Source organism: Botrytis deweyae, assembly GCF_014898535.1.
Source record: "Botrytis deweyae strain B1 chromosome Unknown BDEW_005, whole genome shotgun sequence".
NCBI lineage: Eukaryota > Fungi > Ascomycota > Leotiomycetes > Helotiales > Sclerotiniaceae > Botrytis > Botrytis deweyae.
In genome coordinates this window covers 631,365-646,977 of record NW_024066212.1, presented here as the reverse complement: position 1 = coordinate 646,977, position 15,613 = coordinate 631,365, and the positions used below count along the sequence as shown (strand labels likewise).

At 42.7% G+C, this 15,613-nt stretch overlaps 5 protein-coding genes across 5 annotated transcripts; 3 read left to right on the top strand and 2 right to left on the bottom strand.

Annotated features, from left to right (window-relative positions):
• Nucleotides 1-2,222: 2,222 nt before the first annotated feature.
• On the bottom strand, nt 2,223-3,059 carry EAE98_002842 (uncharacterized protein; the record flags this gene model as incomplete). The annotated part of the gene is made up of 3 exons (XM_038950462.1): nt 2,223-2,411; nt 2,481-2,846; nt 2,919-3,059. The coding sequence occupies 3 exons, from the start codon at nt 3,057-3,059 to the stop codon at nt 2,223-2,225; spliced, it is 696 nt and encodes a 231-aa protein (XP_038812991.1).
• Nucleotides 3,060-4,213: 1,154 nt separating this feature from the next.
• EAE98_002841 (uncharacterized protein) lies at nt 4,214-7,088 on the top strand. The gene is made up of 2 exons (XM_038950461.1): nt 4,214-4,860; nt 4,947-7,088. Exons 1-2 carry the CDS (start codon nt 4,386-4,388, stop codon nt 6,767-6,769), a joined length of 2,298 nt encoding a protein of 765 aa, XP_038812990.1. The 5' UTR covers nt 4,214-4,385; the 3' UTR covers nt 6,770-7,088.
• A 627-nt stretch (nt 7,089-7,715) lies between these two features.
• On the top strand, nt 7,716-8,539 carry EAE98_002840 (uncharacterized protein; the record flags this gene model as incomplete). The annotated part of the gene is made up of 4 exons (XM_038950460.1): nt 7,716-7,752; nt 7,809-7,855; nt 7,916-8,074; nt 8,135-8,539. 4 exons carry the CDS (start codon nt 7,716-7,718, stop codon nt 8,537-8,539), a joined length of 648 nt encoding a protein of 215 aa, XP_038812989.1.
• Nucleotides 8,540-11,692: 3,153 nt separating this feature from the next.
• EAE98_002839 (uncharacterized protein) lies at nt 11,693-12,687 on the bottom strand. The gene is made up of 2 exons (XM_038950459.1): nt 12,510-12,687; nt 11,693-12,426 (listed from the first exon to the last, which is right to left on the bottom strand). Exons 1-2 carry the CDS (start codon nt 12,618-12,620, stop codon nt 12,001-12,003), a joined length of 537 nt encoding a protein of 178 aa, XP_038812988.1. The 5' UTR covers nt 12,621-12,687; the 3' UTR covers nt 11,693-12,000.
• A 737-nt stretch (nt 12,688-13,424) lies between these two features.
• On the top strand, nt 13,425-15,234 carry EAE98_002838 (uncharacterized protein; the record flags this gene model as incomplete). The annotated part of the gene is made up of 4 exons (XM_038950458.1): nt 13,425-13,745; nt 14,264-14,896; nt 14,956-15,111; nt 15,163-15,234. 4 exons carry the CDS (start codon nt 13,425-13,427, stop codon nt 15,232-15,234), a joined length of 1,182 nt encoding a protein of 393 aa, XP_038812987.1.
• Nucleotides 15,235-15,613: the final 379 nt, after the last annotated feature.

Here is a 15,613-nt window from a genome sequence, read left to right as displayed (position 1 = left end):
CCTGCAGCATCAACAAGATCGAGTTAAGTTCTTACCTACCAAAGTGCAGGAACCATTGTCTTGCCCATGGATCATCACATATCCAATACCTACCCTTACACGCGCTGACGGAATACATACCACCTAGGTATCCTCTCGCACGGAGTACAAGCTCAAATGTACGATGTATTACCAGATATCCAACAGTTATTATACTTTTACTCGAGCTTACATGAGCTACCTAGGTAGGTAGTAATCACAGCTCCACTCTTCCCCGATCCTTATCTCTAACCATGATGTGATAATGTCAAAGATAAGCTCAATCCCACTAAGTACTCGCCTATTCAGGAGTCGTCCATCCCTCATTCAGCAGAGAAGCAGTCGATTGCATGTGCAATGAGCCAATGAGATAGAGAAACAAGAGAACAAAGATGCGAGCGAGTGTTTTGTTGCATGTCGGAGTGTGAGGTGTTATGTTATTGTATTTCATTGTTTTTGAGAAGGGCGGAGGGCTTATCTCTAGATTGTCCTGCATGAGAGAACTGGACTGGTCCTTGATGGGATTTATCATTGGTGTGTAGTATAGATGTAATGTATATGTATGTATTATTGTATGTATATGTAGGTATATGTATGTATATGTATGTAATGTATGTAATGTATGTTATGTATGTATATGTATGTATATGTATGTATATGTGTTTGTATATGTATCTATATGTTGTAATGTATGTATGATGTGTATTAGTCTGTATATGTATGTACTCTGTATGATATCTGTATGTTCTGTATAGTATGTCTCATGTTGTCTACTGTTGTCTCTGTATGTATATGTGTCTATCTGTCTGTCTACTGTATGTCTATGTATGTATATGTCTGTTCTGTATGTCTCTGTATGTACTCTGTCTGTCCTGTCTGTCTGTCGTCGGTGGGCTCTTCGTCCGTACGGGCGCGCTTTTCTGGCACGTCGGTAGGTTCTTGGATAATGATAGGTATCTCGATTTTGCAAATAGCGGAGGATATCTTGAGCATATGGAGAAAACCTGGGGATTAAGCTCTATGGTAGATTAGAGTGGAAGTTTAATAGTTATATACCAATCACAGTTCGATTATTTCAGCTTGTACCTCACTCAAGCAGGTAATCGAAAGCCGCACGAAAAATGACAATAGCGGGTATCCATGAATAAGTAGGTACCTTAGTGGTGATATGCGTAACCGATATATGATATATAAATGATGTATACACTATGTAAATATATTTACATCATATAAACAGTTTTACATGGTGTATCGCCTTATCCCATGTTAGCATCATATATACACCATATAAAATTTTTTACATCGTATATACACCATGTAAAAAATAATGTAGGGTAGCTATAAAAAAGCTTTAAAACTAAAAAAAGGATCTTTAATACTACCTTGATAGATAATTACCTAATCAAGTTAATTCTAAAGATTTTTTTTTTTTTATCAAAACAATATATACTACCACTGCACTACAGGGAATATTAATTTGAATAAAATGGCTTAGTAATATTAAAATATATCCGATATCTAAAAAAAAATAATTAAAAAATAATTATTATTGCTTATTAAGCATGTAAAAAAGTTTATACTATATAAAAAATTTTATATTATGGAAAAAGTTTACATGATATAGAGAATTCTATATTGTATATATACTATATAAATTCTCAACATTATATATACATTATATAAAATATTTACATTATGTATATACCATTTACCGGTTACGCATAGCTCCACTAAGGTACTCTATTAACAAATCGGCCAATGTATACAAGAATACAGTAAAAGAACCACAATGATTTGTTGAAATAATGGAAGACACCCATTCATTTGCGCATTGCATTTGAAGACACAGACACTACTATTCCATGATTTGACATGCTCTTATAAGATTTTACTATTGAAAGCATGTTCAATGATGAGATGTGCAACAAAAGTGTGCATTTGCATACCGGTTTGCATTGCATGTATGTTACACGACCTTGAAGGTTATTTACCAGATATACAGCAAACACTTCTTCAATATTAGATGATTAATATTCTTAGAATTTTCAGTGTTTATTGATGAATACAAGATAGAGAGGTAGGGAAATCATATGCATCTTTGGTGTCATTTTGAGATATTATAATGTAAAATCTCATCATTTGTTGGTCTCGAAACATATATGTAAAAAATAATTGCTTATCTTTTTATTGGAAATACATGATTTCTATTTTCTTCTGATAGACAGTGTGAATGTTGAGTTCCCAGCATACTCCAAACCCTTCATCATATTAACATCAGAATCGTCATCAGCCATCTCCTTTGCCTTCATAGCATCAGCCTCGACAGCCTCCTCTGCCACACCACGCGCAGCGTCCGACTTCATCATGTTTCTGTCTGTTGCAGTCGACAGCCCCTATACATTTATGTGATCAGCACATCCATCTCACAGGCATCAATGAGTAATGTCATAGATAAAACTTACCATCTCCCTGGCATTCTGGGATTCTGTTACAAGTCTCTTCTTTGCTTTCCTGGCTGCTCGCTTCCGCGCTCCTTTATTATTCTCTCTCCTCTTTGCTGCCTCTTCCGGATGTTCTGCGTCCCATCTAAGTTTTACCTCGGCTATTGCTCTAAGTTCCGCCCTCTGCGCATCTCCTGCGATCTCAATTTCCCTCCGCATCTGGAACTTTTTGAACTTTTCAATCTTCTTCTCCTTGTTGCGAGCTTGACCTTCTGCAGATTTTCTCCTACCCTTCTCCGTCTGGGTCCACTTGATTACTCTTCGCTTTTTCTCATCCTCTGCTCCTGGCCCTATCAAATATTTCAAACTCTCCAACAGCTCCTCGCTCTGTGTATGGAGTTAGTATGGAGTTATGATCGTATTGTCATGTGCTGTAATGAACTAGAAGATAGCACTCACGGTCATATTTTTGCTGAACTGCACGTTAGAGTACCTAGCTTCCGGGACAATTCCACTGCCTTCTTCTCTGGCTCCCGCCGTGGCTTTATTTTCTTCTTCAGCTCCTAACATGTTTGAATCGTCTTCTTGGGGTTCCATCATTATAGTGGCTGCAATCAATTGCGGTATGCAAAGTGCGATGACGTTGTGATGGAGTTCAAATTGGAGGTGGTGGGGGGGAACTGTTTTGTTGTCGGAAAGAGGAGAAGAAATTATTTGGCGCGAAACGTCAACTATATAGATGTGAAATTTCTCCAAATTCACTCTTTATCTATCCAACAAGGTAGGTATTGCGCAATATTCAATAGGCTACCAACCTCACTGCTGTGACTGACGCTGAGCGAATATAAGCATCATTGGACAATAGTCCATGTCTGAGTCTTGAAAAAGGGATCGGCATTTTCGAACTCTAGGTAGTCATTTGCATTTTCTAACCAATACAATTCGTAGCAATGGTCATGTTGAGCATTGTACCCAACAATCCCAATCCCCCTTCTCATGAATATCTGGAATGTAGCAAAATAGTGAATATAATTCAAAGGAAATGCCCCACTTGTGGTAGGTAATTTCTCAATCTTCAACTTTGAAAGATAGCGGGAGATTCCACTGACATGTTGTCCTGTTCAATAGATCACTTTCCAAACGGTGAGCCAGATTTGAGAATTGCTTGCCAGTACAACAGTGATGCTACACCAAGATTTCAATATTCATGTAGGGCGTTGCGGATTCCATATCATGCTAAAGAGGACTCTTGAATTGTATCGGGGAGAACTATCTCAGAACATTCAATATCTTATATCACAATGTACCATTGTATGTGAGAGAACTTTCTCGGCGAATGTCGTGATTCAAATAGCAAAATAGTATCTTGTATCCTGAACAAGGAATCTGTGAGAGATGTCTGTATGTAGGTAGAATTTACTATACTACCGGTATTCTTGCTCTTGAATAGGATTGTATATATGAGGAAGAAAGTATGGGTCTAACTAGGCCGGCAGTATTCCATGTGTAAAGTAATGTATATCGAATCAAAGACCTTTCATTGATTGTTTGTGTTTAAAGTCCGAATTTAATAGCATCCCAATTTTTTAAGTAGGTTCTGCTCGTAGCTTCCTCTTAAGTCCGTCGGAGAAAGCAGGCGCAAGCTTCTTTCAAACCCACACTATTTTCAAAGACGTTAGAGCCCATTCTAGATCAGGCTCCCAGGCTTAAACAAATTTATTTCGCACCCCGCAGAATTGGTTACCTTTAATCAGTATCTTGAGCTTCTTTTCAAACTGCAAGTCCTTTCACTTGCGCTCGCCTTAAAAGCTTCATCAAGCAACGAAAGACTCCCCAGATGCTACATGACCAGCTTGAGGTCATTGTTGAATCTTGGGGACGTCAGTCGTGAATTCAAGCTCAAGTAGAAAAGCTTGTTGCGACTGAATGAATATTACGAACATGGCACCAGCAAACGGCGCGTCAAAAGTCATGCAGAATCGCCCAAGGCCTGCAGTTGCGGTTCCGAGAGGCATTGTTCCTGCTCTGCCTCTCTCCTATGGTAAGCCACAGCAAAAGAAACTACCTACTCGAGAAAAGGCGAAGGAAGTCGTAACCCCATCCTCGACGGCCCCAGCAGTCCAAGGACCCATTACATCGATTTCAACTATTGATACACCTTCCGCGCAAATCGATGAGCCCCTTCCAAAAGACAAAGCTTTGGAGGCGACAAACGAACCACCTAAGCCTGCTCCCGCAGCAGTTGCCGATACACCGTCTACTTCTGAGTCGCTGGATGGATTTAGCTCTACTGAGTGCGGTGTTACGATTGGTTCTGGTTCTACTGGTCGTGGTTCTACTGAGCGAAGTTCTACTGAACGAGAGGGCGAGGAAAATTTGGCCAATGTGAATAAAGCAAAAGGTGAGATTTGAGAATTCACTTTCAGCCTCGCCATTTCTGCCAATCCAAAATATTGTCCTTGTCGCTAAATCTTTTCTTTTCTGCAGCAGACAGTCCTCAAGAGGAAAAGCACTCTGCTCCATCCGAAACCCAATCTACCACCTCGAGATCAACATATCAATTGCCTCCACCCTTTGTGCCAGCCAGCAATCAATCCACAATGTCCTCCGAATCTGTACAATTTCCGCAGCAGGTTGCGTTCAATGGTCAACATCCAATGCACCACGCTCATCCCAGCGTTTCGAACCCGATCTTCGGCGGATATCCCGATTCCAATAATTCGTCACCAGCTCCCCCTTCGAGCGCTGGCAATATTCCACCTTATGCTTACGCACAGCAAGGTGGTGCGCGCCATGGTCCTCATCTAGCAAACGGTGGCCATCAACACCATATGTCGAATGGATTTTCGCCGATGACTCCAGCATTCCCTCCAGGATATTACCACCCCCAAGACGGCTTTCAGGTCCCTCCACCAGATGATTTTCTCCGCAAACAAATGCAACCATTTGTTCCACAAGAAGGTTACTCCCCAACTGGTGCTCCCCAAATTGTTGAGAGTCCTCGGTTCAACGGCTTTGATCCAGCCGCTAAGCACAACGTTCATGGATTTCGAACATCGATACAGGACCAGGAGAACGGTTTGGGCCCCCATTATGGACATCATCCATCTCCACTTCCACCAATGGGACCACCACCTTATCGTGGCGTCGTCGGCTACCCGCGCAAAGAAGAAATTCCATGGGCAGGCGGAAACCGCCGAGATCTTTGGTTTCACCTCCGTGAGCAATTTGCACAACCAGAATTTTCTGATTGCGTTCTTGAGCTACGCTACTCCGATGACCGAGCGGCTCCTCTTCGAATTAGTGGTCACAGATTGATATTGGCTCGCAGTTTCGTGTTGAAAGGTCTCATTACATCTGGAGGTAGCGCAAATCGTGATTCACCTCTACCTATCCAGAACATCTTGATTGAGTCAGATGATCGTTACTTGCGATCTGATACATTTTCATTGGCGGTTAGATATCTATATGGTGGACCTGTATTGGACTTAGATGCAATGACCCGCTTTCCGGCTCCATACATTGGATCAGCTCCCATGCCTTTAACCCCAGCTGAACGTTTCGACTTCACGCTCGGCTATATAGCATCAGGGGTTGTTCTTCAAATTCCTCAAATTTGGAAGACTGGTTGCACCATTGCGAGCCAACTCATTACCTGGGACACAGTCGAAAAGGCTCTTGAATTTGCTCTTGAAGGAGGTATTGATGGATCGTGGAACTCAGGAAATGCAGATGTCAACGATGTAGTCGGCAGAAGTACTTACACTCCATGCGCCAACGTCATCATTTCCAATATAATCAACTTCATTATCCTGTCCTTCCCTCCCAACTTCGAATTGGATACGACAGTCTCAGATATTCATTTCAATTCTAGAATTCCGCATGTACCTGATCACCGACCCACAAACTCCCGATTGAGCTCTATTAAGTTCGGCGACCACCCTACAGAAGAGAGCCTTCGCTCCCCTTCCTCGGATTCTATTACTCTTACTCTGTCAAGGTTACTACTCAACTTGCCTTTCGGTCTCTTGAAGCATGTATTAGAAACTGGAAATATGGGTGTTATTCACGGCCATGCAACCCATTTACTTCGACGAAAAATCATGTATCCCGTCATTGAGGAGCGTGAGAAGAGAAGACAGAGAGCCCTTGCTAGTAAAATACCTGATGAGGAGAGAATCAAGAATGGTAGTCAATGGAATGCCGTCGGCTGGAAAGAGGCGGTCCTTCCGTTTGATGACAATCGAAACGAAGAAGTCCCATGCTTGAGAAAGACTTGGGTCGGTTTCACAAATACTGAAAGCAAGTAACCTTGGTTCACTGAAGAACTTCCAAAATGGGCTTTTGTATTTGATCATTAAAAAGGTGCTTTGGCGTTGGATCGGTTCAGCGGTTTCGAGGGCAAATGAGATATGTCTTTGCATAAAAAAATGGGCGGACGGGACTCGTGGTCATTTCTTCTGGCCTACCTATTTTCTTGAGACTTGAGACATTTGCTTGTCTTGCTCTCGGTTGCTAGGTGAAAATAATCAATTTTACGAAAACGTTTTACGGTAGTAATGAGATATGTATGGCATGAATCATTAAACTTCAAAATAGTTGATGAATGAAAAAAAGAACTTTATACCTCTAAACTCTTTAAATGTCCTGCCATTGATTCCGGGAGTATGTACACGCTATCATGATATCCATTATCAGGTACCGCGAGTGAGAGCCATTTGAGGAAGCAAAATGTGAAGTATGTGAACGCACAACGTCTGTTCATGATTTATCAACCACCATGTTTGACGACCCTTTGAGGAGTATACCAAATATGATGCGCATTGTTGAACTGACAATCATATCGAGTGGGTATGATTAAAATGATACATTTTGTAGACCGCATAACAAAGCGGACTGATATTTACCGTCGCAATAATAATATGTATCTCATCCAACATCGAGGGATGTTCAATGGTAATGATAATGAAGTCCCTTTCTCATGATGAAATTTGACGAAGGTCCTCAACTAGTATTTCATTGTACTGTATTATTGTTCAAGAGGATTCAGGAAGTGAAGGGCGCTGATCAATAAAAGAGGGCCCAACAAGGATTGATAAGAAAAAGTTTGCATCACGTGCTACACTAATTTTGGAAAATTCGGTTGTGGGATTGTTTGCCCTAAATTTTTCGAACCCAGCAAGTCCAATACTGCGATTCCGACATCTCGAATTTTGAAGACGACGACCAACGACAACTTGATTGCAATCCGACAAAATGGCGATCAAGCACAACCAGCAAATTGCCCACAACCGTATGTCCTCTTTGCAGATCAATTAGGACCATTACACAGATGCTGATTATGGATAGATTTCCGAAAGGATTGGCAAAGACGAGTTAGAGTTCACTTCGACCAGGTAAACCACGCGCAACCGGAATGCAGAAACCTCTGGAATCGAATCTAACAATATAAATAGCCTGGCCGAAAACTCAGACGCCGCAATGCTCGTCTCGCAAAGACTGCAGCTGTCGCCCCACGCCCAATCGACTTGTTGAGACCTGTTGTCAGATGCCCAACCATCAAGTACAACAGACGTGTACGAGCTGGCCGTGGTTTCACCCTCGCCGAGTTGAAGGTGAGATAGATCGGAAATTTTCAGTTCCGTGGGAATAGATTTCTGATGTTATTATAATAGGAGGCACAAATCCCCCGCAAGCTCGCCCCAACCATCGGTATCTCCGTTGATGCCCGCCGTCAAAACCTCTCCGTCGAGTCCCTCAAGGCCAACGTCGACCGTCTCAAGTCCTTCCGTGCCCGCCTTATCCTCTTCCCACGCAAACTTGGTCAACCTAAGAAGGGTGACTCCACCAAGGAGGAAGTCGCTGCTCTCAAGGAGACCAGCAGCCGTGTCAAGAACGCTCTCCCAATCTCTACTGTCGAGGGTGGATTCTCAGAGATCAAGAAGAGCGATATGCCAAAACCAATTGAGGGAGGTGCATACAGAAAGTTGCGCGTTGCAAGAAGTGATGCTAGATTGGCCGGAAAGCGTGAGAAGAGAGCAAAGGATGCAGCTGATGAGGCCGCTGCTGCCAAGAAATAAATGGCATGAATGGTTCATGGGTCTGTTTTATATTCTTGCGGGGTGCGATGGATGGATGTGGGCTACAAGAGCGGTTCAAAAAAACTGCATAGGTGTACTCTCATGAATTCAACGGCTATTGCACAAAACTAATGAATTTTTCAATAAGATGTTCTGCATGTGAAGGTGGTGCTTTTGGTCGTGAAAATATGTTTTACTTGGATGTTCGAGTGAACTATCTTTTCTGCAAGCAAAAGTATGTCCCAACAGCACTTTTGAATGCTGTTCTACTGATTATGATTTCAGACTTGAGATTTCGAAACCTCACCGCGGCCGTTCATCGCTCATCAGGAATTGGATACAAGATGCAAGTTTACCGGAGCAAAAACATGGGGCTTAGAGCGTGTGATTCTCACCCGGATTTCCAAAGCTGTTGGACAATCTTGCATTCATTACTTCCTGCGACCTTTTTTTTTTTTACATACCGAAGAGCCGGCCATCTGTGTATTCACCATCGACTGGGAATTCTAGCAACCCATCTCTCTGTTCAAATTCTTTGGGCCTGATGGGAAGATGGAAAGCTTCACTCTGCGGCCTCGCGATAAGCTTGCTCATTTCACTGCCTTGTCTCGCCTTTAGCCCACTCAATCATCTCCTCCACCTTACCTTCAAACCCCCAGATGTCGTCCGAGAAAGTGGTAATAATCCCTGAGCCTTTAAATCTCCCGGAGAACCTTGTGTTCGAAAGTCATCGGTCATATTGCTTGCTCAGGTGGATCTCGATATCCTGCGCTTGCAATGGTAAATTCATCGGGAATGGAGTCCCGAGTTGCTTTGCCTTGAAATTTTATAGTATAGGAGGAGAGTTCACGCTAGAATGCAAGTACTTTGTGTCTAAAGCATCTCATTTCTTCATAGTTAGTCTCTAAAGACATAAGATTTGCAACAAATTTGATTGATCAGGTATGATATTCGATAAGCTACCATGTTCAATGAGGGGGCAAGACAGCGAGGTCGAAAAATGAACCGCTGTCGTTTTGAAAAAGTTAAATCGCACATGGGGTCACCCGCTAGCCCAAATAGTTCGCCTTCAAGTTTCACGATGCAAATCTTTTCCTCGACGGATGTATGATCCAAGATATCTGACCAATGGTGCCTCAGAACTCTCACTGCACAATCCAGGAAACTTCGGCAGTAGAACAGTAAGCATAGCATAAACATTAACGTCAATCATCCCATCGGCAAACACAATTCTTCGACACCACTCCTCATACTCACTTCAACGGAGTAGCTGCATATTTGCAGTGATCTTACATGCCAGTTTGCCCAAGAGAGTACCTTAACAACCTGTTTGTGCCAACTGTTATTCAAAAGGTCTACCTGGGAGCTAGTGACGGGACATACGTCCCAGTGCTGTGCCGTGGTATAATATTGTGTGGGAGGAAGCATTTCGATGGTAACTAGCATAGTCGACCATTTTCTACAATCAAAAGGAGCAGTTATTGTTTATCAGATGAGTTAGCAGTGATGGATTATGAAACCGAACAATGGATATCGCTTTCGCGTAATGTTTAGCTTTACTTGCTGCCTTCCTGTCAATGTGTTCCTACGAGAAATTTATAGTCATTGACTATTAGGTTGCAATGCCGCCGGCACGTGCTGAAACCGAATGAGGCATCTTCGACGAGGTGCATTTCGCATACTGATACGAGGTTGAAATGATTATACTGTAGTCTCTTGTGTTGTACTCTAGTGCTTTCATCAGTTCCACTCAACGATTGGCACCAAACGTACCCGATAAATTACTCGCTGCAAAGATGAATGACCTCATCATTTCTCTAACGGTATTGACAATTTCCCATACCAAGCTGCTTACCATATCGTTAAGGGGAACGCCTGCATCTGCGTAATCTTCTTTGTGTGATGCTGTTTCGTGATGTGGAGAATGATATACCGCTCAACCAAGATGATTGTGATCTCCTCGCTATCAATTGTGTTTATACATAAGGTCATGATCATATTCATTGGTAGGTTGTATGGTATAGGTGGCTTGTCTACACTGATCAATAGAAATTATATGTCTTCTTTTGTTGGGTACGCAATTATCAGGCTGGATATCGGTTTTTAGACTACTTCGTCTTCAAAGTGGTGCTTTGAAATATTGGCATGGTAACACGCACAATAGCTTGAATCGAAGCTTATCAAGGTAGACATATATGTAGTGGGAGACATCCGAAACACCAGTATTAAAGGAGCGCATTGGTTAGAACGATTCGTTTTATCCACCTGGGCAAGAGTAGCTAGACATAGATTTCGCCTTGATGCATTATTCTATCATCATTTCAACCGTACAAATCATCATCTCATACCTCCCGCCTCCCATTCTTTCTCCCTCTATTCTATTCAACACCTTCAAATTCTCTCGCTCCGTTCTTTAAGCTTATCATCTTAACACCTTCGTGGAAATCCTTACTCCTCTTTTGAATTTCTGCCTTGGTCGATGCTCACGATATATTTTTCTATTTCCAGCTTCCTGTACTTGTATTTGGCCTGGGATCTAGCTACTCTAGCTACTCACTCTCTCTCCCCCCTCTAACATTACACAACTCGATGCTCGTCTTTCTATTACTGCATCGTTAGAGAAGAAAGCTTTCCACATTAAAAAATCCTTTCAACCTGGAGAATCTGCAGCGGACTTCTCCTTATTTTCAATAACTTTCTCAGAAAACAGTAGTTTTAGAGTTTCAACTCGTTTTCGTCATGTATGTATCAAAGTCTGACTGAAACTTAAAACTTTGGGTAGAATTGAATTGTACAGCTGTATCTCAATCCCATTACCGTTACCTATGCTCTTGTCCGTGGGGAAATTTTGCAGGTAAGGAATGTCCCTTGTGCAGAACGTGAAAAATAATTTACCGGTAACCAGCACTAATGCGAAACTTATTGGCGTGGTAAGGTTCATGTGCAAAATAGTGGTGATGCTTGTCAAATAGAGACTAGAGCAATCGCGAAGGAAGATTATTTTTGGAGGTACGCTCGTCGTTGATATTGAGATTTATACGTTATGAGGTTAACGAGGATTTTGGAGTACAGTGGGTGGTGAAGTTCAACAAATCATGGATTGGTATAATTTTGCACAGCTATCAATGATTGCCCGTAGTCACGAATGGATGGCCTACAATTTGCAAGTCTACCTTGAATGAAGATTACACAGCAACTTTGCTATGTTGGTAGATACCTCAACAACACGCTGACCTCGCATCAAAAATATCCACACTCGAACAGATCACAATGGATTAGAAAATGAAGAAAGATATGTAGGCAAAGTGTTTGTAAACAGTCAAACACAAACATGAAATTGGTAAAATGCAGCATCAGATAGTACCCCTATACTTTGGTCCACGCTATGCATTCTAAAACCGTACTCTTTGATATCCCAAACTCCATTTTCCCAGTCCAATCTCATCATATGCATTTCTTTCTTAAGCAGGTCTCCTCCTCGCAAACTCCTCCAAATCTGTCTTCGTCGCAACCCCCAACACAAATCTTCTCCTCTCGTCTGTCACAACGGCAAACTCCTGTTTGCCCCCCTCGCCATTCTCTCCCCCGCTGAAAAATAACTCTAAATCTTCCAACGGCGTGTCCATCGTGATAACCTTGTATACCTTTCCCTTCCTCCTGAATTTTACCATGGCTTTAGATACCTCATCTGATTCTTGCACTTTTCCTGTCTCGAGCAAGATGCGTAGATGGGGAATGGAGAGGTAGCCTAGGAGAGCGCGGGTGTCGGGGGTTACGACGGTGAGATGTGTGTAATCGCGTTCGAAGGCGCTCATAAGAGCGTATGAGATGGGATCGGTAGGATTACAGGAGAGGGCAGATGGAGGGTCGAGATCTTCGACTGTGGCCTAGATGAGTAGTTTGGTTAGCATATTTGTTTACGCCCATTCATAGTCATAGCTGGGCGATGACAAGGTTACAATGTACGTACTCCTCTATAACGATTTGCCAATTTTGAAAGACCGGGTTTCGGTGATGAAGACATCTCTGCTGGATTTGAGGTGGCGGCTGTTGATATTTGATTGGGTATAATGTTGGACATTTGGATAGATGTTATTTCAAGAGGTAGGTAATAAGATTACATTCAAGATCAACAAAGTAACAAATAATTTTATGGTGGGGAGGAAATGGTGGGGTAAATTGTAATTAGGCGGGTCCGGATTTGACGTGGTAGGCTCGTAGGGAAGGAAGTCTATGGATACAGCCAGACAGCGCGTGTGTGTTCCTGTGCCTGAGACTGAGACTTCCGATTACATTCTAGAAGCTTTTCCCTCGTTTGTGAATAACTTCAATTCCGGAACGTACCGACCTATGTATCATTATCACGTGGTTCAAAAGACATAGGTATTGCAAGGCGCTAACTGGATTTTTGACTTATTCCTGATCCAGGTTACTCATCAGGGGGAAGCACCTCGGATATCATGTAGCATTCTACATCGTACAAAGCAATTGAGCTCCCACCATCTCCTCCTTTGTACCTGAGAAGCATGAGAAAGAATCCATCATCCCACAGAAGCTGTTGTATCATTCATAATCGAGCCGGGCAACAATTCTTACATCGCATTCAAAACAACGTTCCTGCCCGTTCCCATCCGATGAATTGATCAGTGCCAACCTCGCACGAGGGATGAGACACCATCTAGACTTTGTACCGTATACAGTCGCATATCATTGGCCGTTGAAGTAATTGCTTCGGCGTCAAAACTGGGTCAAGCTGTCTCATCCATCCGGATTACCCATTCAATCCAACTTTCCTCGAATTATTTAACAAACCAGCATCGCATCTCATCGCACTTCTTTCCATTCCTCACTCATAAGCAATCGCTCTTCTCATTCATTCTTCAAAATGCCTTCAATTTTTCCCTCTCAAGATACTCTTCACGATGCATTCCATGCTCCAAATCCCTACGGTCGCCGAACCGAACCATCAATTCAATCACGTACCACTCCCGTATCAAAGCGCCGCACCCCACTTCAAGCTCGCCCAGAGCTCTACACAGCTTGGTCTGTCGTCGACGATGCGAAAAATAAAGCCAATGCATTGAGTGCAGAAGCTACAAAAGAGTTTGACAGAGCTAGTGCGGCTGCTCAAGCTAAAACTGGCAAAATCGAGTTGTATTCACCAAAGTTTTATGCGGCGTGTACTTTTGGTGGATTGCTTGCTTGTGTGAGTTATCTCTATCTGCCTACAATCTGTTATCATATGATCTCAAGGAGTCTGGGTTGCAACGGACTATCTATCAGTTTCAAACTTTCTCCGCGACGCCTATTCTGGAGTATCTTGATTCGCGTCGAAAAGTGTACCCTTACGTTCCCCTAAAGTTAGGTACTTCGCTTCCTCTGAAGGTGCATATCAACTACTACTACACATGGATGTCAAATGCGAGTCTTTGCAATCAATCCATTAGCGAGACTTCGCCTTCTTGATCAGTTTTACTGCCACGCGGAACTGTTCCAATTTATCAAAACTCTTCAAGTCAACTAGCAAAACTCTACCTTGTGCCATTACACATCAGTACTTTACCTCAACCAAAAAGAAGTTTCGTTGTTGTTGGGATTGGTGATTGAACGCCCAATTGTCTTCTCCCATCGAAACTTCGATAGATAGACCTTGCAAAAACTCACTTTCCATTCATCACTCAACTCGTAACTGAAACGCTCAAACTCCCCACTAACATCCCGCAGGGTCTCACCCATACAACGGTCACTCCCCTCGATCTAGTAAAATGTCGTCGCCAAGTCGATTCCAAGATGTACACCGGCAACTTCCAAGCCTGGGGTAAAATCTTCCGAGCCGAAGGTTTCCGCGGCATCATGACAGGATGGGGTCCAACATTTTTCGGTTACTCCGCTCAAGGGGCCTTCAAATACGGTGGTTATGAATACTTCAAGAAATTCTACGCTGACCTCGCCGGTCCTGACCATGCATACAAGTACAAAACATGGCTTTACCTATCTGCCAGCGCGTCCGCAGAGTTTATTGCGGATGTGGCACTTTGTCCTTTCGAGGCCGTGAAGGTTAGGATGCAAACTACCGTTCCACCCTTTGCAAAAGGTACTTCAGATGGTCTTTCAAAGATCATATCGAAAGAAGGCTATGCCGGATTATACAAGGGCTTGTATCCTCTCTGGGGACGACAGATCCCGTATACCATGATGAAATTCGCATCTTTTGAGACAATTGTAGAAATGATTTACGATCGCCTTCCAGGTCAAAAATCAGACTATGGTAAAGCTGCTCAGACAGGTGTTTCGTTCACTGGTGGTTACTTGGCCGGTATTCTTTGCGCAATTGTTTCACATCCTGCCGACGTTATGGTGAGTCCCTTTGTTCCCACTAATCTCTCTATAATTCTTTACTCATACGCGATGTTCAGGTTTCCAAGTTAAACGCAACCCGACTTCCCGGTGAAGCATTTGGTGCTGCTACCGGACGTATCTACAAAGATATTGGATTCCGTGGTCTCTGGAATGGTCTTCCCGTTCGTATTGTTATGATTGGTACCCTGACTGGTTTGCAATGGATGATCTATGTAAGTTTCCCCATATCAATTTTGTCGTGGCTATTGTTAACGGTGCTATAGGATTACTTCAAGATTTTTATGGGACTGCCTACTACAGGTGGAGCTGCGCCTGTTGAGAAAGTAGGTAAGTAAGGTAATGGATAATCGGAGACGATCTGGAAGGCTAGAGATCAGGAGATCAGACTGTGTATCTGATCGTGTACAATTGTAATTCAATGAGCAACTATTTTCCCAAAGCCCCTCTGGAGAATTGAATCATAATGAGTGAGTCCGTTTGTGATGGAAGTAATGAGGTGACAGATACACGTGTACTTCATGATTGGGACTTAATTACTTGACGATACTGGTAATCTCTTCTGTTATGGATGTTGAGGTCCTATTCTGATTCCTCCCGTCAGATATTCTCCCCTTGGGAGTGTGATTGACTCCTCGAGCTGAACCAGGAGTTAAGATCAGATATAAAATTATTGTTATATGATAGATTTTAAGCTGGATCTACGAAGAAATAGAT